Here is a 24,134-nt window from a genome sequence, read left to right as displayed (position 1 = left end):
ATTCTCAAAAGAAAATTGTTTAAACTTCTACATCCAACCATTACACTACAGACATAGAAAGTTAGTTGTGGCACTAATTCCTTTAACACTTGGGGTTAACAGAAAAAACAATTATAAAACCTCCTGGCTTTCTCTAGAGTTTTAATAATAGTGGAAACAACATGTTTTTGCTTTCTTTTTTAAAGTTCCTTTATTTCTTAAATATTTTTTTGAAAAATTTTAAATAAATTATATGTATAAGGAAGTAAATAAACTGCTATGTAGAGTTTATTTGGACTCTACTATGATGGAACCCCCACACTTGAACAATTTGAGAAGCTATTTAAAAAAATCTTAAGAAATTTAACTTTATATATATGTATTTGTTTGATACATATATATCTGTTTGAAGACATCAGAAAGCTGTGGTAGAAGCCACGACTTAAGGAACTGAGATCCCAGAGAGAAAGAGGGTATACACAAGTGGGCTAGACACTTGCCCCTCTCACTGCAACTGTCAACGAAACCACTCAGGAATACTGAGAAGCCAAGCAGAAGGTGGTTGATATCACAGTGGACTGTATCGAGGAAAAATTGGAATATACAACCAGCAACAGAGGGGGAGCCATAGGAAACACCCCAGTGTTTCTGGTAGAAGTCTTAGAGGGCTATGCCATAAGATGGAGTAAAAATCAAAATAGACCTACTCTTATAAAGACCGCAAATAAGCCTCAGTTCTGCTCAATTCCTGATTAGATTGAAGTATATTATTTAACATAATGGCTTAAAGAATAAACAGTTATAATCTCAGTTTCTGTGGGTAATGCAGTATGGAGCAGTATAGCTGAGGGGTTTTGGCTCAGGATTTGTCATGAGGTTGCATTCAGGATGATGGCAGAAGCTGCAGTCATCTGAAGGCTCAACGAGGGCTGAAGGTCCTGCTTCCAAAATGGTTTACTCACATGGCTGTTGGCAGGGTGCCTCACCATGTGGGATTCTGCACAGGCTGCTTGATGTCCTCTAGTAAACTATGCTTGTTGCCATGTTAATATGGTAGTTAACTTGCCTCAGAGCAAGCAATCCAAGAGAAAGAAAGGAAGCTATGATGCTTTTTATGATCTAGTTACATATTGCCACTTTTGCCATATTCTATTTGCTGTCACTAAGTATAGCCCAAGACAAAAATTAGACTCCACTTTTTTAAAGGAAGAGTATATCGAAGAATGTGTGCCTATAGTTTAAAACCATCAACAGAGCCTATGTCCCTCTCTCTGCTGCCTGCCAGAGCGTAGGGTGAATCTACTCTGATGGAAGATAACACCATTTAGAATCTCTACGATTTTCAATACACAATGTCCAAGATTCAAACAAAAATTAGCAGTTATAATAAGAAACAGGACAAAGATTAAAAAATAGCAAATAGAAACAGAGCTCAAAGTGACCTGGACACAAGGGTCATAAGAAGTGGATCAGAAAATAACAGTGATTAAAATGTTCAACACATGGGGCGCCTGGGTGGCTCAGTTGGTTAAGCGACTGCCTTCGGCTCAGGTCATGATCCCAGGGTCCTGGGATCGAGTCCCACATCGGGCTCCCGGCTCAGCGGGGAGCCTGCTTCTCCCTCTGACCCTCTCCTCTCTCATGCTGTTTCTCTCTCGCTCGCTCTCCAATAAATAAATAAATAAAATCTTTAAAAAAAAATTTTTTTTAAATGTTCAACACATGGACAGCAAGATAAAGAATTTCACCAGAGAATCTCTATCTATAGAAAAGAATACAATGGCGGCCTGGGTGGCTCAGTCAGCTAAGAGTCCGATTCTTGATTTCAGCTCAGGTCATGATCTCAGGGTTGTGAGATCGAGCCCAGTGTCAGGCTCAGCGCTGGGTGTGGAGCCTGCTTAAGATTCCCTCTTCCCATCTCCCTTTGTCCCTCCCCCACTGTGCTCATGCATGTGCACGCCCTTTCTCTCTAAAAAAAAATAAATAAAAAGAATAAAATGGAAAGGGGAGAACTGAAAATTAAGCAAACTGAAATTAACAATTCGATACATGGGTTTAACAGCCACTTTGATCCAGCTGGAGAGAGGATTCATAAACTGGAAAATAGGTGAGTAGAAAATATCCAGACTGAAGGATGGTATGTACAAGAAGCATGTAATTGGAATACTGAAGGGGAGAAGAGATGGAATGGTGCTGAAGGAATATCTGAAGAGATAATGGCCAAGAATTTTCCAAAGATAATGGAAGACATAAAACCAGATTCATGAAAAACTGTGAGCTCCAATCAAGCTACCTTAAAAAACAAACACTAAACCCAAGCCCCCACAACTAGCATCAGACAGTATTCTAATGAAAACCAAAAAGAAGTAGATCTTAAAACCAGAAATACAGACATTTTCTTCAAAGAAGCCACAATAAGACTGAAGCTAACTTTTCAACAGAAATTACAGAAATCAAAAGACATGTAATGACATCTTGAAAGTTCTGAAAGGAAATACCCACCTACAATACAATACTCATGTTAAAATATCCTTTAAAAATAAAGACAAAATGGAATTATTTCCAGACCAAAAAACCCCGACAGAATTTATCTTGAGCAAAACTAGAAAAGGAAGTAACAAAGTTCTTCAGGCAGAAGGAAAATTTTCCCAGGTGGAAAGATGAAAATACAGGAAGAAATGAAGAGCAACAGGAGGGGTAAATAATGTGGATAACTCTAAATGAATAATGACTGTAACAAGACAGTGGTATCATCTTGTGAGATTTAAGATAGAGCTGACCTTGAACAACAAGGGTTTGAACTGCACAGGTCCACTTACCCATGGATTTTCTTCAGTAAATAAGGTATAGTACTCTAGTGTATTTTCTCATGATTTTTAATAATATTTTCTTTTCTCTAGGTTACGTTATTGTAAAATACAGTGTACAATATACAGCATATACAAAATATTTAATTGACTGCTTATGTTACCAGTAAGGCTTCCAGTCAACAGTAGACTATTAATAGTTAAATTTGGGGGGAGTCAAAAGTTATGTGTGAATTTTTGACTGTGTGTGGGGTCAATGCTGCATTGTTTGATGGTCAACTGTAATGTAAAATTAAAATGTGTGAAAACACAAAAGATGGAGGGGGAGTGGTAAATGGAATTATAAGGTTCTAAGGTCAAGCATTACCTACAAAATGGTAAAAGTAGTAATTCATATTGGATTCTAATTATTAGAGTCAAGAATCCAAATCATGATTTTTAGGACAATTTCTAAAGAAACAAAAGATGTATAATTAACAAGGTAATGGGGAAAGAAAAAAAAAAGATTAATCCAAAAGAAAGCTAAAATAGAGATACACAGACAAAATAGGGGAAAAGGCCCATAAAACAGATGGGATAAAAGAAAACAAGTAGAAAGACTGTAGTTATGAACCCACATATTTCAGTAGGATTACATTAAACATAAACTAAATTTTCTAATAAATAGATAACTATTTTTGAATTGGATTAAAAACACATGTAGTTTAATAAATAATTATTAATCATGTAGCCACCACTCAGGTAAATACATTTTATATGACCAGCACTTCAGAAACCCATATGCCTCTATCCTATATCATAAATCTCCTCCATAAATAGCATTTGTAGTGCTAATTTCTTTGTTTTAGTCTTTAGATTTACCATCTACCCTTGACTTCCTACATAATTTTTTTTTTTCTGGCTATTTTTGACCTTTATTTGAATGGAATCTTACTATTTGAGCCTGCTTTTCCATAGTGTTTTTGTGGGAGTAACTCGTACTGCTGCATGTTACTGCAGTTCTTCCATTTCCACTAATATACAGAATTCCACTGTATGGATTTACTGCAATTTATTCTTTTCAACTGTAGATGGGCTTTTTGTCCTTCTATTTTTCGACTATTATGGAAAATGCTAATAAACATTCCTCTACATATATCCTATTGAACATTTAGAGGGTATGTATCAAAGGATGGGACTGTGAGGTCAAAGGATATTCAGATCTTCAATATTTTTAGATAATGCCATTTTTTTTCTAAAGCATTATACCAATTTACTCTTCTAACAACAAAAATGTTAAATAAAATCAATTCTCTTTTTTTCAAAACCTCACCAATACACCAGGTATTGTCAGATTTTAAAATGTTTTACTTTACCTGATATGAAAAGGTATCTCATTGTGGCTTTAATTTGCATTTCCCTGATTACTAATGTAGATGAGCACTTTTTCATATATTTATTATCGGTCATTTGGAATTCCTCTTTTGTGAAGTAGATGTACAAGTTTTTTGCCCATTTTTATTTTGTATTATCTGGCTTTTACTCATTGATTTGAAGTACTCTCTATATACTCTTTCTATATATCCTCTAGGGAAAGGTCCCTAGAGGTTCTATGTGCTTCAAATGTCTTCTCCCACTTGATGGCCTGTCTTCTCACTAAAATTAGTGGCTTGAGAGAAGTTTCTAATTTTAATATGGTAAAACAGATCAATTTTTTTTTTATCGTGAAGGTATTTGTGTCTTAAGAAATCCTTCCTTATCCTAAGTTCATGAGGATGTTCTATATTACCTTCTAAAAGCTTTGTAATTTTCCTTTAGATAATTGAGTTCCTTAATCCACAGGAGATTGATTTTTATGTGCAGTCTGACATACAGATCCAATGTCTTTCATATTTTCCTCAACATGAATAGCAAAGTAACTGCACTATTTACTAAAAGTCAATCATTTCTCAAGTGATGTGACATACAACCTCCATCACATATCACATATACATATATGCATGGGTTTCTGGATTCTCTGTGACACTGCTCTATTTGTCTATTACTTGAACTGAATAATACCACATTATTCTAAAATTTCTGCGGTTTGTAGTGTCCTGACATCTGATGGCAAATTCCCTCCTCTTTGTTTCTCCAGTTGATGGATATCTTGCTCTCTTAATCCACTGTATTTACATACACATTTTAGAATCAAATCAGCTTGTCAAATTCCACAAAATTACACACTGGAAAACTGATTGAAATTGCATTCTATAAATTAATTTGAACAAAAGTGAAAACATTCCATAAATACTGCATTGTCCAACCCATAAACATAGTTCATTTTCCACTGAATTCTTCTTTAATACCTCTCAAAGTTTTATAATTTTCTTCAGCTATTACATGTCTTATTAAATGTATTCCTAGGTTTGGTGCTACTGTATGGTTATCATATCTTTTAAAAATATCTTTTAATTCCCTGTTTATATCTGGTATACAAGAATATAAATTTTTATATGTTTGAGATTGGCAATCTTGTTAACTTGTTAATCCTAATAATTTATCTGTAAGTTACTTTGGATTTCCTATATTATATACCTACCCCAATCATCCAAGAATAGTAATAATATTTCTTCCTTCTTTTTCAATCCTTTCTAAATTGACCTCATTTTCTTTCATTAGCCAAGAGATCCAGTATAATGTTAAAGTGGTGAGAGCAGGCATCCTTCTATTTTGTATCTCAAGGGAAATACTTCCAATATTTGGCCATCAGATCTGTTTTAGGGTTTTTGTAGATACTCTTTATCAGATTAAGAAGTTACGTCCCTATTCCAAGTTTGCAAAGAATTTGTTTTTAATCATAAACAGGTTATTTTATCAAATCCTACTTGTATTGTGGTTAATAATGATTCTTGTTCTGGCAAATTACATTAACTGGTATTTTATTATTGACCCAGCAGCATTCCTGAGACAAACTCAACTTTTATATTGAACTTGGCTTTACTAGAATCTTGTTTAGGATATCTGCCTCTATTTCATGGGTAAAAATGGACTATAATTTTCCATTTCTGTAAAATGTTAAAATTGATTTTAATATATCACATTTATATGAGATTTTTGTATCTACTCTCATAAAACACACCGAAAAATATTCCCTCTTTTTTTATTTTTTGGAAGTTTGTTTAAAACTGGTGTTTTTTTTTTTTTTAATTTTATTATGTTATGTTAGTCACCATACATTACATCATTAGTTTTTGATGTAGAGATCCACGATCCATTGTTTTCATATAACACCCAGTGCTCCATGCAGTACGTGCCCTCCTTAATACCCATCACCGGGCTAACCAATCCCCCCTCCCCGCTCCCCTCTAAAACCCTGTTTGTTTCTCAGGTCCATAGTCTCTCATGGTTCATCTCTCCCTCCAATTACCCCCCCCCCCCATTTTTCCCTTCCTTCTCCTAATGTCCTACATGTTATTCCTTATGTTCCACAAATAAGTGAAACCATATGATAATTGACTTTCTCTGCTTGACTTATTTCACTTAGCATAATCTCCTCCAGTCCCATCCATGTTGATGTAAAAGTTGGGTATTCATCTTTTCTGATGGCTGAGTAATATTCCACTGTATATATGGACCACATCTTCTTTATCCATTCATCTGTTGAAGGGCATCTCGGCTCTTTCCACAGTTTGGCTATTGTGAACATTGCTGCTATGAATATTGGGGTGCATATGGCCCTTCTTTTCACTACATCTGTGTCTTTGGGGTAAACGCCCAGTAGTGCAATTGCTGGGTCATAGGGTAGCTCTATTTTTAAATTTTTGAGGCACCTCCATACTGTTTTCCAAAGTGGCTGTACCAACTTGCATTCCCACCAACAGTGTAAGAGGGTTCCCCTTTCTCCACAACTCTCCAACATTTGTTGTTTCTTTCCCTGTCCATTTTTTGCCATTCTAACTGGTGTAAGGTGGTATCTCAGTGTGGTTTTGATTTGGATTTCCCTGATGGCTAATGATGATGAACATTTTTTCATGTGTCTGTTAGCCATTTGTATGTCTTCTTCACAGAAGTGTCTTTTCATATCTTCTGCCCACTTTTTGACTTGATTATTTGTTTTTTGGGTGTTGAGTTTGAGAAGTTCTTTATAGATCTTGGATACCAGCCCTTTATCTGTAGTGTCATTTGCAAATATCTTCTCCCATTCTGTGGGTTGCCTCTTTGTTTTGTTGACTGTTTGCTTTACTGTGCAGAAGCTTTTTATCTTGATGAAGTCCCAAAAGTTCATTTCTGCTCTTGTTTCACTAGCTTTTGAAGATGTATCTTGAAAGAAGCTGCTGTGGCTGATGTCAAAGAGGTTACTGCCTATGTTCTCCTCTAGGATTTTGATGGATTCCTGTCTCACATTGAGGTCTTTCATCCACTTTGAGTTTATCTTTGTGAATGGTGTTAGAGAATGGTCGAGTTTCATTCTTCTGCATGGGGCTGTCCAATTTTCCCAGCACCATTTATTGAAGAGACTGTCTTTTTTCCATTGCATGTTTTTTCCTGCTTTGTCAAAGATTATTTGACCATAGAGTTGAGGGTCCATATCTGGGTTCTCTATTCTGTTCCATTGGTCTATATCTCTGTTTTTGTGCCAGTACCATGCTGTCTTGGTGATCACTGCTTTGTAATATAGCTTGAAATCGGGCAACGTGATGCCCCCAGCTTTGTTTTTCTTTTTCAACATCTCCTTGGCGATTCGGGGTCTTTTTTGATTCCATACAAATTTTAGGATTGTTTGTTCCAGCACTTTGAAAAATGTCATTGGAATTTTGATCGGGATGGCATTGAAGGTATAGATTGCTCTGGGTAGAATAGACATTTTAACAATGTTTATTCTTCCGATCCATGAGCATGGAATATTTTTCCATCTTTTTGTGTCTCCTTCAATTTCTTTCATGAGTGTTTTGTAGTTCCTAGAGTATAGATCCTTTACCTCTTTGGTTAGGTTTATTCCGAGGTATCTTATGGTTTTTGGTGCTATTGTAAATGGAATCGTTTCTCTAAATTCTCTTTCTACAGTTGCGTTGTTAGTGTATAAGAAAGCAACTGATTTCTGTGCATTGATTTTGTATCCTGCCACATTACTGAATTGCTGGATGAGTTCCAGTAATTTGGGGGTGGGGTCTTTTGGGTTTTCCACATAAAGTATCATGTCGTCTGCGAAAAGAGAGAGTTTGACTTCTTCTTTGCCAATTTGAATACCTTTTCTTTCTTTTTGTTGTCTGATTGCTGTTGCTAGGACTTCTAGTACTATGTTGAACAATAGTGGCGAGAGTGGGCACCCTTGACGTGTTCCTGATCTTAAGGGAAAGGCTCTCAGCTTTTCCCCATTGAGGATGATATTCGCTGTGGGTTTTTCATAGATGGATTTTATGAGCTTGAGGAATGTTCCCTCTATCCCTATACTCTGAAGAGTTTTGATCAGGAAAGGATGTTGTATTTTGTCAAATGCTTTTTCTGCATCAATTGAGAGGACCATATGGTTCTTCTCCCTCCTCTTATTAATGTGTTCTATCAATTGATTGATTTGCAAATGTTGAACCACCTTGCATCCTGGGGATAAATCCCACTTGGTCGTGGTGGATGATCCGTATTGTTGGATCCTGTTAGCTAGGATTTTGTTGAGGATTTTGGAATCCATATTCATCAGGGATATAGGTCTGAAATTCTCCTTTTGGATGGGGTCTTTGCCTGGTTTGGGGATTAAGGTAATGATGGCCTCATAGAATGAGTTTGGAAGTTTTCCTTCTGTTTCTATTTTTTGAAACAGCCTCAGTAGAATAGGTATTATTTCTTCTTTGAGTGTTTGGTAGAATTCCCCAGGGAATCCATCAGGCCCTGGACTCTTGTTTTTTGGGAGGTTTTTGATCACTGCTTCAATCTCGTTACTGGATATTGGCCTATTCAGGTTGTCAGTTTCTTCCTGTTTCAGTCTTGGCAGCTTATAGGTTTCCAGGAAGGCCTCCATTTCATCCAGATTGCTCAGTTTATTGGCATATAGTTGTTGATAATAATTTCTAATAATTGTTTCTATTTCCTTGGTGTTAGTCGTGATCTCTCTCCTTTCATTCATAATTTTATTAATTTGGGTCCTTTCTCTATTCTTTTGGATAAGTCTGGCCAGTGGTTTATCGATCTTATTAATTCTTTCAAAGAACCAACTTCTAGTTTCGTTGATCTGATCTACTGTGTTTCTGGTTTCTAATTCATTGATCTCTGCTCTAATTTTAATTATATCTCTTCTAATGCGTGGCTTAGACGTCCTTTGCTGCTTTTTCTCTAGTTGTTTAAGGTGTAGACTTGGTGAATTCGGGATTTTTCTATTTTTTTGAGTGAGGCTTGGATGGCTATGTATTTCCCCCTTAGGACCGCCTTTGCAGTATCCCATAGGTTTTGGACCAATGTGTTTTCGTTCTCATTGATTTCCATGAATTGTTTAAGTTCTTCTTTGATTTCCTGGTTGACCCAAACATTCTTGAGCAGAGTGGTCTTTAGCTTCCAAATTTTTTCTTGTGATTGAGTTCCAGTTTTAGAGCATTGTGGTCTGAGAATATGCAGGGAATAATCTTAATCTTTTGATACCGGTTGAGACCTGATTTGTGACCCAGTATATGGTCTATTCTGGAGAAGGTTCCATGTGCGCTCGAGAAGAATGAGTATTCTGTTGTTTTAGGGTGGAATGTTCTGTAAATATCTATGAGGTCCATCTGGTCCAATGTATCATTCAAAGCTCTTGTTTCCTTGTTGATTTTCTGCTTAGATGATCTGTCCATTGCTGAGAGTGGAGTATTGAGGTCTCCTACAATTAACGTATTGTTATCAATATGACTCTTTATTTTGGTTAACAGTTGGCTTATGTAGATGGCTGCTCCCATGTTGGGGGCATAGATATTTACAATGGTTAGATCTTCTTGTTGGATAGACCCTTTAAGAATGATATAGTGTCCTTCTGTGTCTCTTATTACAGACTCTAGTTTAAAATCTAATTTGTCTGATATAAGAATTGCTACCCCAGCTTTCTTTTGAGGTCCGCTGGCATGGAAGATGGATCTCCATCCCTTCGCTTTCAGTCAGGATGTATCTTTAGGCTCAAAATGAGTCTCTTGTAGGCAGCATATGGATGGGTCCTGTCTTTTTATGTAATCTGCAACCCTGTGCCGTTTTATGGGAGCATTTAGGCCATTCACGTTGAGAGTGATTATTGAAAGATATGAATTAATTGTCATCATGTTGCCTGTGAAGACGTTGTTTTTATAGATTGTCCCTGTAAATTTCTGTTGTAGATCACTCTTGCAGTCTTTCTCCTTTTATAGAACTCCCCTTAATATTTCTTGCAGGGCCGGCTAAGTGGTCACATATTCTTTCAACTTCTGCCAGTCGTTGAAGCTCTGCATCTCTCCATCCATTCTAAATGAAAGCCTTGCCGGATAAAGTATTCTTGGCTGCATGTTCTTCTCATTTAGTACCCTGAATATGTCTTGCCAGGCCTTTCTGGCTTGCCAGGTCTCTGTGGATAGGTCTGACGTTATTCTGATGTTCCTCCCTCTGTACATAAGGAATCTCTTCCCCCTAACTGCCCTTAAGATGGTTTCCTTGGTTCTAAGATTTGCAAGTTTTACTATTACATGCCGGGGTGTTGGCCTGTTTTCCTTGATCTTAGGAGGGGTCCTCTCTGCCTCTAGGACGCGAATGTTTGTTTCATTCCCCAGATTAGGGAAGTTCTCAGCTACGACTTGCTCAAATACATCTTCTAGTCCTCTCTCTCTCTCTCCACTCCCTCCGGGATTCCAATTATTCTGACATTGGAATGCCTCATGGTGTCACTTATTTCTCTGATTCTATTTTCATGGATTCTGAGTTGTTTTTCCCTGGCCTCCTCTTTTCCCTTTTTATCTATTATACTGTCTTCCAGATCGCTTATTCTCTCTTCTGCCTCAGTTACCCTAGCTGTTAGATTATCTAGATTGGATTGGATCTCACTGATAGCATTTTTAAGTTCTGCCAATTCAGCTTTCATTTCTGCCCTTAGAGACTCTATGTTGCCATTAATTGATTTCTCCATTCTAGCCATTGTCTTCACAATTGCTAGCCTGAATTCCACCTCTGACATCTTGGTTATATCTGCATCCATTTGTAAATCTGCAGCATAAGTCATCATCTCTGAGTCTTTTCTGTTTTAGGGGCTCCTCCTCCTAGTCATTCTGTTGATGGGTGTTTGAGGGAATGTATAGAGTCCAAATTATTGACCAGAACCCAAGCAACATGCACCTGTTTTCTTGGGACCTTAGGGTTGCTGGCCTCTTGTTTTCCCAGCCTGTCTTCTGGGGGAGGGGCCTGCCGCGCTGTTACTCAGGCAACCCTGTTTGGGCGGAGTTGCCCTGCCCTCCTGTGGCGGGGGATGGGCTCAGCGGGAATCAGTCTTTGTGGCTTTTGTTCTCTGGCGGCTTTCCACGTCTCTTCCGCGAGTCAGAAGACACCGTTTCCAACCCTCTGCCTCAGAGCAGAGAGACCGCAGCGTGTTCTTCAGCGAGCTCTCCAGGCCACACCGTCTCTGTTTCTGTCCGTGCTGCTATAAACTGCAGCGTCCTGGGTTGTGCGCCCCTCCGCAGTGCCCCCAGTCCTGCCTCCAGGTCGGGGCACGTCTCTGCCCTTTGTGCTTCTAAAACCGCCAGCGGCTCCCAGTTCGCGCGCATGCGACTCCGCCGCTGGGGGTTCCCACCCTGGGGGGTTGCAGTTCACTGGCGGGACACGGCACACCGGGTTTCCGTCTCAGAGGCTGCAGTTTGCGTGTGCGCGACCGTCGCTCCGGGTTTCTGTCTGGGGGGCTGCGGTTTGTGTGTGCGCGACCCCGCCGGTCTCGTTTTCCACCCCAGGGGCTGCCCTAAAGTTCTTTCCCTACGCTACTGGTCTGCGAGTCTGTGCCCTGTCCGCAGCACGCGAGGCTGTCACTCACCAGCGGTGCAGGATCCCCACAGCCAGGCACCCTCCCGCTGCCATTTATCCTCCGATATCTGCCCGCAGAATCACGGCTCTCCGCTTGATACCTCAAAACCAACCGCTTGCGATATTCTGTTTGTAGAGATCCAGATGTTCTTACATCTCAGGCTGGTTTCGTGGGCGCTCAGAGTGGTCTGGTAGATATCCAGCTCAATTCCGGGGACCAGTTGAAATAGGGTTCCCTACTCCTCCACCATCTTTCCCCCCTCTAAAACTGGTGTTTTAAACCACTGAATCTTGGGGCGCCTGGGTGGCTCAGTCGTTAAGCATCTGCCTTTGGCTCAGGTGGTCCTGGGATCGAGCCCGCATTGGGATCCCTGCTCTGCGGGAAGCCTGCTTCTCCCTCTCCCACTCCCCCTGCTTGTGTTCCCTCTCTCCCTGTGTCTCTGTCAAATAAATAAATAAATAAAATCTTTAAAAATAATAATAATAAACCATTGAATCCACCCATCAGGGTCAAGTTATATACACTTGTTAGCATGGCTGCCTGGGACAAGTTTCATAAATTGCATGTTCTTCCTTCATTTTAGAACATAAAGTGGATTGTTCATATCATAGATAGAAGCCACTGATAAATTTGACATATTAGTAGTCTATAAAATGCTATCTTAATGGGGTCTTCACTTTTTCACTTTTATCACTAATTTTGTTTTTCTTTTTTGTCACTTTATGAGTTTCAGCACACACATTAAGAGGGGTAACAACAAAGACTCACTGAAATATGACTCTTGCATTCACAAACTAAATAAATGCCTTCTTCACAGCAGCTTCCTGGTTCAAAACTAAAATGCGGGACTCAATATCATGCAATATTAGGGTTTCTTCTGAAGAGTCAAAACTGTATGTAAATTCCCCCAAACCAAGGATCTACTGCAAATGGTATAGATTTGTAATGCTTCTCCTTCATTTTGTGGCCCCCTTGAGTATGCATGTGGGGAAAGGGTGGTGTTTTTCAACTAATTCCTTATTTTTAGTTATGTATTTTTCTCTTTTTAAAAGCTGGAGTATAACATATAAAAGGAAAACCTTATGACATTTTACAGAGTTAATGTTAAGAATAAATAAATAATACTATAAAGCTCCAAAACTTGCAAATCACCAGGCCAAAGAAAATAATTTATTAAAATGCCCCTCCCCCAACATTTATACAGGCAGGAATCACCAATCGTATTTCTTTGTTAAACTAAATGACTTCTTCCTTGCCTGCCCTGAATCTTTTAGACTAGATCAGAGGTTAGGTGTCTTGGCTGCTTTTTGACTCAATTAGACAAATAAGTTAACCTGTTCACTGTAATTTGAAGTTATCATGATTCACGATAATGCTTTCAACTTGTAGGAATCGAATACATTTAGGCACGTTTTTCCTACTCTTAACTTTCCTAGCCTTACTCTTCTCTGTAACTTTTGTAGGCCACTGTTTTATATGACCTTGACTTTTCCATGTGTAGAACACAAACCATGAGAATGATCAAATGATCACTCTGATTACCATAATAAAGATGGAACACACCACAGTGGAAAACCCAATACCCTAGCCAATTCAAAATTTTATTTAGTACTGTGTTGTTTTTTTTTCTTTTAAGTAAACTCTACCCCCAATGTGGATAAAGAGTCACATGCTCTATGGACTGACCCAGCCAGGCACCCCTATTTAGTACTGTTAAAACAACAATGATAAAAGCTCTGGATAACCAATTCCATTCCTTCATAAGAGACAAGAATGAATATGAACCTTTACACTGTTTCATTCTTAACTGAGAAACAGTATGTTTACAAGCATATAGTTAGGTAACTTTATGCATTTTTGTAGAAATGCCTACCTTTCTGAAACAGCCTCATCATGATCCCGTGATAAATTAAGCTTTTCACTTGCTTTTTCTGAAGGGTTAGAAGGTTCAGAGCTCACAGAAGTCTTTCCTTCATCTGGACTACTGACTAACTCTGGATTCTTATCCAAATTCATGGTCTCTGAATTTGTAATCTGTTAATTGGGTGAAGAAAAAGCAGTTAAAGGGAGTGTTACCACTTGTGTTCTTTCACACAAAATTGATAGGTAAAATTTCACTTGGAAAATGTTCTCAAAATATTCTTGAATACATAGGGCAAAACATATGTTAAATTATATGTATTTCAATATCTCATGACAATGTTTAGAGTGTCTTTGCCAAAATAAATTTTAAAAAATACTTCAAGAAATAAAAATAATGATAGTACAAATCAACTTCCTAGCTTGGGTGGGAAGGAAAAACAAACACCTAAGACAACATTTTATTCCTATTAGACTATGTTTTAGGAACTCAGGAACACTAGACTGTAATAAGCACACTTTTACTTTCATTATACTCCTAATAATGAGTGAAGACCAGAAATAAATCAAATTTCCAACTTGTTCTTCCAGTTGAGTTTTGTTTAAAACTTGGAAGTTGAAACACTTAGTCCATGCTTTGGTTGAGAATGTGCAGTATTTAAAATATAGGTGTAGGGGCGCCTGGGTGGCTCAGATGATTAAGCGTCTGCCTTCAGCTCAGGTCATGATCCCAGGGGCCTGGGATCGAGCCCCACATTGGGCTCCCTGCTCAGCAGGAAGCCTGCTTCTCCCCCCCTCCACTCCCCCTGCTTGTGTTCTCTCTCTCGCTGTGTCTCTCTCTGTCAAATAAATAAATAAAAATCTTAAAAAAAAAATATGTGTATATTAAAGAATACAAAAGGGTCAAACTGATTGCCTAATTCATAAGCTTTTCTGGTGGAAAACGTGAACAAAGATGCCTGTACACAAAGGCAGATTTCTGAAATGTTATTAAGGTTGCAGATTCTATATGTAGAAATAGGTTCAAATAACATTGGAAAACAACAGCAAAAAATATTTGGTATTCTTTCAGTTCCAGGACAAAGTGGCTCACTTATCCCTGCTACTCCCATCTAAGCATAATGAAAAACCCTGGAAATAATTCAACAGATAATCATAAAATGCCTCTGAACGGTGGAAAGAAAAGAGCAGACTGCCTGAGGATCTTGAGATTGCGGAGAGAAAGCACAGTGAGTTCCCTCGGTTTTCTTTTTATTATTCATATATCCTACACAACAGGTGCCACAAATATCAGGGACCCATCCTTCTCGCCAAACGTAGAGCAGGGGGTACTGAACCTCCACTCCACACCTGCAAAATCAGCAGCCATATTCACTGCAGCATTAGTGTCATCCTGGTCCCCACCTGACAACTGGAGCAACAGTGGGCCTAACCGGCTGCATAGCAGTATTGGCAAAGCCCAGCCAGGGACCAAACCCTAGGACCCCACACCTGAAACAGCAGTGGGACCATCATCCCTCATTTGGGACAGCTGTGGACAAGGATTACTGAAGCATCAGCGTCGTTGGCAGGGCTGCATTCTTTCTGGAGGCTTCAAGGGAGTGTTTCCTTTTTTCTAGCTTCTAGAAGCTACCAGAATTCCTTGGCTCATAGCCCCTTCCTCCATCTTCAGTGCAATCATTCCAACCTCTGCTTTCATTGTCCCATCTCTTTCTGTCTTTGACCTTCCTGACTCCTTTTTGTAAGGACCCTTGTGATTACACTGAGCCCACCAAGATAATCTCCCCATCTGTGAGCTTCCTTTAACACATAAAGTAACATACTCACAGGTTCTGGAGATTAATTCATGGTTATCTTTTGGGGGTCATTATTCACCACTATCAACCACTGTGGCAAAATTAACACAAAAGTGACATTTATACAACATTACATCCAACATGGAACATTCACCAAGGAAGAAAAAGCATATCTTGGGCTATAAAGTGTCAATAACTCTCAAGACAGAAATTTTACACAGTATGTTCTCTGATCAAAATAAAGTTAAATTAGGTATCAATAAAAATAAGATACTTAGAAAGGTCTCAAATGTTTGGAAATTAAACATACACTTCTAAATAACCCATGAGTCAAAGAACAATACCACAAAGGAAGTTATAAATTATTTTCAACTGAAGAAAACCAAATGGGCACCTGGGTGGCTCAGTCAATTAAGCATCTGCCTTTGACTCAGGTCATGATCCCAGGGTCCTGGGATTGGGCCCCATGTAGGGCTTCCAGCTCAGCAGGAGTCTGCTTCTCCCTCTCCCCTTGCCCCTCCCCCTGCTTGAGCTCTCTCTGTCTCTCTCTCTCAAATAAATAAATAAAATCTTTTAAAAAAAATACACTACAGGGGCGCCTGGGTGGCTCAGTTGGTTGGGCGATTGCCTTCGGCTCAGGTCATGATCCTGGAGTCCTGGGATCGAGTCCCGCGTCGGGCTCACTGCTCGGCAGGGAGTCTGCTTCTCCCTCTGATCCTCTTCCCTCTCATGCTCTCTGTCTCTCATTCTCTCTCTCTCTCTCAAATAAATAAATAAAATCTTTTTAAAAAAAATACAGTACATCAAAGATTATAATCTCTGTAGTCAGAAGTGCAATGTCTAGGGGTGCCTGAGTGGCTCAGTTGGTTAACTGTCCAGCTCTTGGTTTCAGCTCAGATCATGATCTCATAGGTTGTAAGACTGAGCCCCAAACTGGGCTCCATGTTCACCGGGGAGTCTGCTTGAGATGTCTTCCCTCTGCCTCTCCCCGCACTTGCACATGCTCATGCACTTTCTCTAGATAAAATTTCTAAAGATTTTATTTATTTGTCAGAGAGAGAGAGCACAAGCAGGGGAGCGGCAGGCAGAGCAAGTGGAGGGAGAAGCAGGCTCCCCGCCAAAACGAACTCTATCATGATCCCAGGGATCATGACCTGAGCCGAAGGCAGACGCTTAACCAACTGAGCCACTCAGTGGTCCCTCTAAATAAATAAATCCTTAAAAAAAAAAAAACAAGTGCAATGTCTAATTACTGAGATGCTTAGAAAATGCTTAGAAAAAGCAGTGCTTAGAAGGAAATTCATAGCTTTAAATGTTTTCTAGTAGAAAAGAGGATTAAAAACCAATGCTCTTTCTCTCTTAAGAAGCTGGAAAAAGAAGAATAAATTATATCCACTATAAGTAAAAGGAAGAAAATTATAAAAAACAGAAAAGAGACGTGGTGGAGAGAATAAGATTTTTAAAACCCTAGTCAAGACTGATCAAGAAAAAAGAAAACACAGATTATTGGTTTCAGAAATGAAACAGTATATCATTACAGATCTACAAATACTAAAAGGACAGGAAAATTTTGTTAATAATTTATGTCAACAACAAAAAGATGGTGGAGGAGTAGGGGACCCTATTTCAACTGGTCCCCGGAATTGAGCTGGATATCTACCAGACCACCCTGAGCACCCACGAAACCAGCCTGAGATATAAGAAGATCTGGATCTCTACAAACAGAATATCGCAGGTGGTTGGCTTTGAGGTACCAAGCAGAGAGCCGTGATTCCGTGGGCAGATATCGGAGGATAAACGGCAGCGGGAGGGTGCCTGGCCGTGGGGATCCTACACCGCTGGTGAGCGACGCCTCGCTCCCTGGGGACGGGCACAGACTCGCAGACTGGTAGCGGCGGGGAAAGGACTAGGGCAGCCCCCAGGGTGGAAACCCAGGCGGTGGGATCGCGCGCACGAACTGGGGGTGGCTGGTGGTTTTAGAAGCACAAAGGGCAGAGACGTGCCCCGACCTGGAGGCAGGACTGGGGGCACTGCGGAGGGGCGCACAACCCAGGACGCTGCAGTTTATAGCAGCACGGACAGAAACAGAGACGGTGTGGCCTGGAGAGCTCGCTGAAGAACACGCTGCGGTCTCTCTGCTCTGAGGCAGAGGGTTGGAAACGGTGTCTTCTGACTCGCGGAAGAGACGTGGAAAGCCGCCAGAGAACAAAAGCCACAAAGACTGATTCCCGCTGAGCCCATCCCCCGCCACAGGAGGGCAGGGCAACTCCGCCCAAACAGGGTTGCCTGAGTAACAGCGCGGCAGGCCCCTCCCCCAGAAGACAGGCTGGGAAAACAAGAGGCCAGCAACCCTAAGGTCCCAAGAAAACAGGTGCATGTTGCTTGGGTTCTGGTCAATAATTTGGACTCTATACATTCCCTCAAACACCCATCAACAGAATGACTAGGAGGAGGAGCCCCTAAAACAGAAAAGACTCAGAGATGATGACTTATGCTGCAGATTTACAAATGGATGCAGATATAACCAAGATGTCAGAGGTGGAATTCAGGCTAGCAATTGTGAAGACAATGGCTAGAATGGAGAAATCAATTAATGGCAACATAGAGTCTCTAAGGGCAGAAATGAAAGCTGAATTGGCAGAACTTAAAAATGCTATCAGTGAGATCCAATCCAATCTAGATAATCTAACAGCTAGGGTAACTGAGGCAGAAGAGAGAATAAGCGATCTGGAAGACAGTATAATAGATAAAAAGGGAAAAGAGGAGGCCAGGGAAAAACAACTCAGAATCCATGAAAATAGAATCAGAGAAATAAGTGACACCATGAGGCATTCCAATGTCAGAATAATTGGAATCCCGGAGGGAGTGGAGAGAGAGAGAGAGGACTAGAAGATGTATTTGAGCAAGTCGTAGCTGAGAACTTCCCTAATCTGGGGAATGAAACAAACATTCGCGTCCTAGAGGCAGAGAGGACCCCTCCTAAGATCAAGGAAAACAGGCCAACACCCCGGCATGTAATAGTAAAACTTGCAAATCTTAGAACCAAGGAAACCATCTTAAGGGCAGTTAGGGGGAAGAGATTCCTTATGTACAGAGGGAGGAACATCAGAATAACGTCAGACCTATCCACAGAGACCTGGCAAGCCAGAAAGGCCTGGCAAGACATATTCAGGGTACTAAATGAGAAGAACATGCAGCCAAGAATACTTTATCCGGCAAGGCTTTCATTTAGAATGGATGGAGAGATGCAGAGCTTCAACGACTGGCAGAAGTTGAAAGAATATGTGACCACTTAGCCGGCCCTGCAAGAAATATTAAGGGGAGTTCTATAAAAGGAGAAAGACTGCAAGAGTGATCTACAACAGAAATTTACAGGGACAATCTATAAAAACAACGTCTTCACAGGCAACATGATGACAATTAATTCATATCTTTCAATAATCACTCTCAACGTGAATGGCCTAAATGCTCCCATAAAACGGCACAGGGTTGCAGATTACATAAAAAGACAGGACCCATCCATATGCTGCCTACAAGAGACTCATTTTGAGCCTAAAGATACATCCTGACTGAAAGCGAAGGGATGGAGATCCATCTTCCATGCCAGCGGACCTCAAAAGAAAGCTGGGGTAGCAATTCTTATATCAGACAAATTAGATTTTAAACTAGAGTCTGTAATAAGAGACACAGAAGGACACTATATCATTCTTAAAGGGTCTATCCAACAAGAAGATCTAACCATTGTAAATATCTATGCCCCCAACATGGGAGCAGCCATCTACATAAGCCAACTGTTAACCAAAATAAAGAGTCATATTGATAACAATACGTTAATTGTAGGAGACCTCAATACTCCACTCTCAGCAATGGACAGATCATCTAAGCAGAAAATCAACAAGGAAACAAGAGCTTTGAATGATACATTGGACCAGATGGACCTCATAGATATTTACAGAACATTCCACCCTAAAACAACAGAATACTCATTCTTCTCGAGCGCACATGGAACCTTCTCCAGAATAGACCATATACTGGGTCACAAATCAGGTCTCAACCGGTATCAAAAGATTAAGATTATTCCCTGCATATTCTCAGACCACAATGCTCTAAAACTGGAACTCAATCACAAGAAAAAATTTGGAAGCTAAAGACCACTCTGCTCAAGAATGTTTGGGTCAACCAGGAAATCAAAGAAGAACTTAAACAATTCATGGAAATCAATGAGAACGAAAACACATTGGTCCAAAACCTATGGGATACTGCAAAGGCGGTCCTAAGGGGGAAATACATAGCCATCCAAGCCTCACTCAAAAAAATAGAAAAATCCCGAATTCACCAAGTCTACACCTTAAACAACTAGAGAAAAAGCAGCAAAGGACGTCTAAGCCACGCATTAGAAGAGATATAATTAAAATTAGAGCAGAGATCAATGAATTAGAAACCAGAAACACAGTAGATCAGATCAACGAAACTAGAAGTTGGTTCTTTGAAAGAATTAATAAGATCGATAAACCACTGGCCAGACTTATCCAAAAGAATAGAGAAAGGACCCAAATTAATAAAATTATGAATGAAAGGAGAGAGATCACGACTAACACCAAGGAAATAGAAACAATTATTAGAAATTATTATCAACAACTATATGCCAATAAACTGAGCAATCTGGATGAAATGGAGGCCTTCCTGGAAACCTATAAGCTGCCAAGACTGAAACAGGAAGAAACTGACAACCTGAATAGGCCAATATCCAGTAACGAGATTGAAGCAGTGATCAAAAACCTCCCAAAAAACAAGAGTCCAGGGCCTGATGGATTCCCTGGGGAATTCTACCAAACACTCAAAGAAGAAATAATACCTATTCTACTGAGGCTGTTTCAAAAAATAGAAACAGAAGGAAAACTTCCAAACTCATTCTATGAGGCCATCATTACCTTAATCCCCAAACCAGGCAAAGACCCCATCCAAAAGGAGAATTTCAGACCTATATCCCTGATGAATATGGATTCCAAAATCCTCAACAAAATCCTAGCTAACAGGATCCAACAATACGGATCATCCACCACGACCAAGTGGGATTTATCCCCAGGATGCAAGGTGGTTCAACATTTGCAAATCAATCAATTGATAGAACACATTAATAAGAGGAGGGAGAAGAACCATATGGTCCTCTCAATTGATGCAGAAAAAGCATTTGACAAAATACAACATCCTTTCCTGATCAAAACTCTTCAGAGTATAGGGATAGAGGGAACATTCCTCAAGCTCATAAAATCCATCTATGAAAAACCCACAGCGAATATCATCCTCAATGGGGAAAAGCTGAGAGCCTTTCCCTTAAGATCAGGAACACGTCAAGGGTGCCCACTCTCGCCACTATTGTTCAACATAGTACTAGAAGTCCTAGCAACAGCAATCAGACAACAAAAAGAAAGAAAAGGTATTCAAATTGGCAAAGAAGAAGTCAAACTCTCTCTTTTCGCAGACGACATGATACTTTATGTGGAAAACCCAAAAGACCCCACCCCCAAATTACTGGAACTCATCCAGCAATTCAGTAATGTGGCAGGATACAAAATCAATGCACAGAAATCAGTTGCTTTCTTATACACTAACAACGCAACTGTAGAAAGAGAATTTAGAGAAACGATTCCATTTACAATAGCACCAAAAACCATAAGATACCTCGGAATAAACCTAACCAAAGAGGTAAAGGATCTATACTCTAGGAACTACAAAACACTCATGAAAGAAATTGAAGGAGACACAAAAAGATGGAAAAATATTCCATGCTCATGGATCGGAAGAATAAACATTGTTAAAATGTCTATTCTACCCAGAGCAATCTATACCTTCAATGCCATCCCGATCAAAATTCCAATGACATTTTTCAAAGTGCTGGAACAAACAATCCTAAAATTTGTATGGAATCAAAAAAGACCCCGAATCGCCAAGGAGATGTTGAAAAAGAAAAACAAAGCTGGGGGCATCACGTTGCCCGATTTCAAGCTATATTACAAAGCAGTGATCACCAAGACAGCATGGTACTGGCACAAAAACAGAGATATAGACCAATGGAACAGAATAGAGAACCCAGATATGGACCCTCAACTCTATGGTCAAATAATCTTTGACAAAGCAGGAAAAAACATGCAATGGAAAAAAGACAGTCTCTTCAATAAATGGTGCTGGGAAAATTGGACAGCCCCATGCAGAAGAATGAAACTCGACCATTCTCTAACACCATTCACAAAGATAAACTCAAAGTGGATGAAAGACCTCAATGTGAGACAGGAATCCATCAAAATCCTAGAGAAGAACATAAGCAGTAACCTCTTTGACATTGGCCACAGCAACTTCTTTCAACCTCTTTGACATTGGCCACAGCAACTTCTTTCAAGATACATCTTCAGGGCGCCTGGGTGGCTCAGTTGGTTAAGCGACTGCCTTCGGCTCAGGTCATGATCCTGGAGTCCCAGGATTGAGTCCCGCATCGGGCTCCCTGCTCAGCAGGGAGTCCGCTTCTTCCTCTGCCCCTCCCCCCTCTCATGTGCTCTCTCTCATTCTCTCTCTCAAATAAATAAATAAAATCTTAAAAAAAAAGATACATCTTCAAAAGCTAGTGAAACAAAAGCAGAAATGAACTTTTGGGACTTCATCAAGATAAAAAGCTTCTGCACAGTAAAGGAAACAGTCAACAAAACAAAGAGGCAACCCACAGAATGGGAGAAGATATTTGCAAATGACACTACAGATAAAGGGCTGGTATCCAAGATCTATAAAGAACTTCTCAAACTCAACACCCAAAAAACAAATAATCAAGTCAAAAAATGGGCAAAAGACATGAACAGACACTTCTGCACAGAAGACATACAAATGGCTAACAGACACATGAAAAAATGTTCATCATCATTAGCCATCAGGGAAATTCAAATCAAAAGCACACTGAGATACCACCTTACACCAGTTAGAATGGCAAAAATGGACAGGGAAAGAAGCAAATGTTGGAGAGGTTGTGGAGAAAGGGGAACCCTCTTACACTGTTGGTGGGAATGCAAGTTGGTACAGCCACTTTGGAAAACAGTGTGGAGGTGCCTCAAAAATTTAAAAATAGAGCTACCCTATAACCCAGCAATTGCACTCCTGGGTATTTACCCCAAAGACACAGATGTACTGAAAAGAAGGGCCATATGCACTCCAATGTTCCTAGCAGCAATGTTCACAATAGCCAAACCGTGGAAAGAGCCGAGATGCCCTTCAACAGATGAATGGATAAAGAAGATGTGGTCCATATATACAGTGGAATATTACTCAGCCATCAGAAAAGATGAATACCCAACTTTTACATCAACATGGATGGGACTGGAGGAGATTATGCTAAGCGAAATAAGTCAAGCAGAGAAAGTCCATTATCATATGGTTTCACTTATTTGTGGAACATAAGGAATAGCATAGAGGACACTAGGAGAAGGAAGGGAAAAATGGGGGGGAGGGCAGAATTGGAGGGAGAGATGAACAATGAGAGACTATGGACTCTGAGAGACAAACTGGGTTTTAGGGGGGGGGGGATTGGTTAGCCTGGTGATGGGTATTAAGGAGGGCACGTACACTGCATGGAGCACTGGGTGTTATATGAAAACAATGGATTGTGGATAACCACATCAAAAACTAATGATGTATTGTATGGTGACTAACATAACAATAAAATTAAAAAATAAAAAAAATAAAAAAATAAAGAGTGATTGGAATAGTAAACAAAAATAATAATTTATGTCAACAAATTCAACAACTTAGATAAAAGGGACACATTCCTTGTGAAGGTAACTTACAAAACTGATATGAGAGGAAATAGAAAAATCCGAGTTGTCCCTTACCTATTAAAGAATTGAATTTCAAGAAAAAGTCTTCCTACAAAGAAAGCTCCTTGCCCAGATAGTCTTCAGAGATGGATTCTATCAAACATTTAAGGAAGTAAAAAAATCTTACACGGACTTTCAGAAAACAGGGGAGGGAATGCTTCCCAATTCATTTACTGAAGCTAGCGTAAATATGATACCAAAGCAAATAAAGATACAAGAAAAAAATTCAGTGAATGTATACTGAAGACTATATTTAAATTTTATATGAAAAATATAAACAGATACCAAACTCTAATGATACCCCTGCTGAAATATTTTGGAAGTGTATGCTACAAAGTATATTTTGATACAAAAAAATACATTAGTATTTATGAATGCACCAAATATAAAGATGGCTTAGGAGATGAACAGATTGACAGATATATGACAAAAATAAACATATTAAAATAGTAAAGGTAGAATTTAGGTGCTGTGTATACAAATGTTCACTGTAAAAGTTTGTCAATTTTCCTGTAGTATCTGTTTGAAACTTTTTATCCTGATAAAATGGTGGGGATCACAAATCACCTCTCTAATCACTTGATGTAAGAAATACAAGTGGCATTTATGTTTGGCCACCTAAAGGTATTTTCTCCAGAGATAGCATCACAGGAACATTCTAAATATAAATTTTTCTTTAAAGCCTTCTTAGTTTGGAAATATATTTCATATCTTAAAATCCAACTACCTATAATGGTGGGTCAATGAGGCAATTAAAACTCATATGTGTTTATACCAACCTTACAGGCTGTATTACTGGTTAATACATTTGGTTCCAAGCAATTCTTTTGAGAGTGCAATCCTGCTTTAATACGTCTTTGAAGTTTTGATATTTTTGCCTAGAAGA

General features: G+C 39.5%; 1 protein-coding gene across 1 annotated transcript in view; it reads right to left on the bottom strand.

The window, feature by feature from the left end:
• Nucleotides 1-24,134, bottom strand: part of ATF7IP2 (activating transcription factor 7 interacting protein 2) — a 69,121-nt gene that overhangs the window by 23,743 nt on the left and 21,244 nt on the right. The window contains exons 5-6 of the mRNA XM_064592536.1: nt 24,028-24,126; nt 13,610-13,770 (exon numbers count right to left, since the gene is read on the bottom strand). Coding sequence (XP_064448606.1) covers nt 13,610-13,770; nt 24,028-24,126 — 260 coding nt within the window. The remainder of the gene's footprint in view (nt 1-13,609; nt 13,771-24,027; nt 24,127-24,134) is intronic.

Source organism: Mirounga angustirostris, unplaced genomic scaffold (assembly GCF_029215605.1).
Source record: "Mirounga angustirostris isolate CCGP_5_RB_7025 unplaced genomic scaffold, mMirAng1.0.hap1 SCAF_5, whole genome shotgun sequence".
NCBI lineage: Eukaryota > Metazoa > Chordata > Mammalia > Carnivora > Phocidae > Mirounga > Mirounga angustirostris.
Note: the sequence above shows the minus strand (reverse complement) of the source record. Positions and strands in the feature narration are given on the sequence as shown.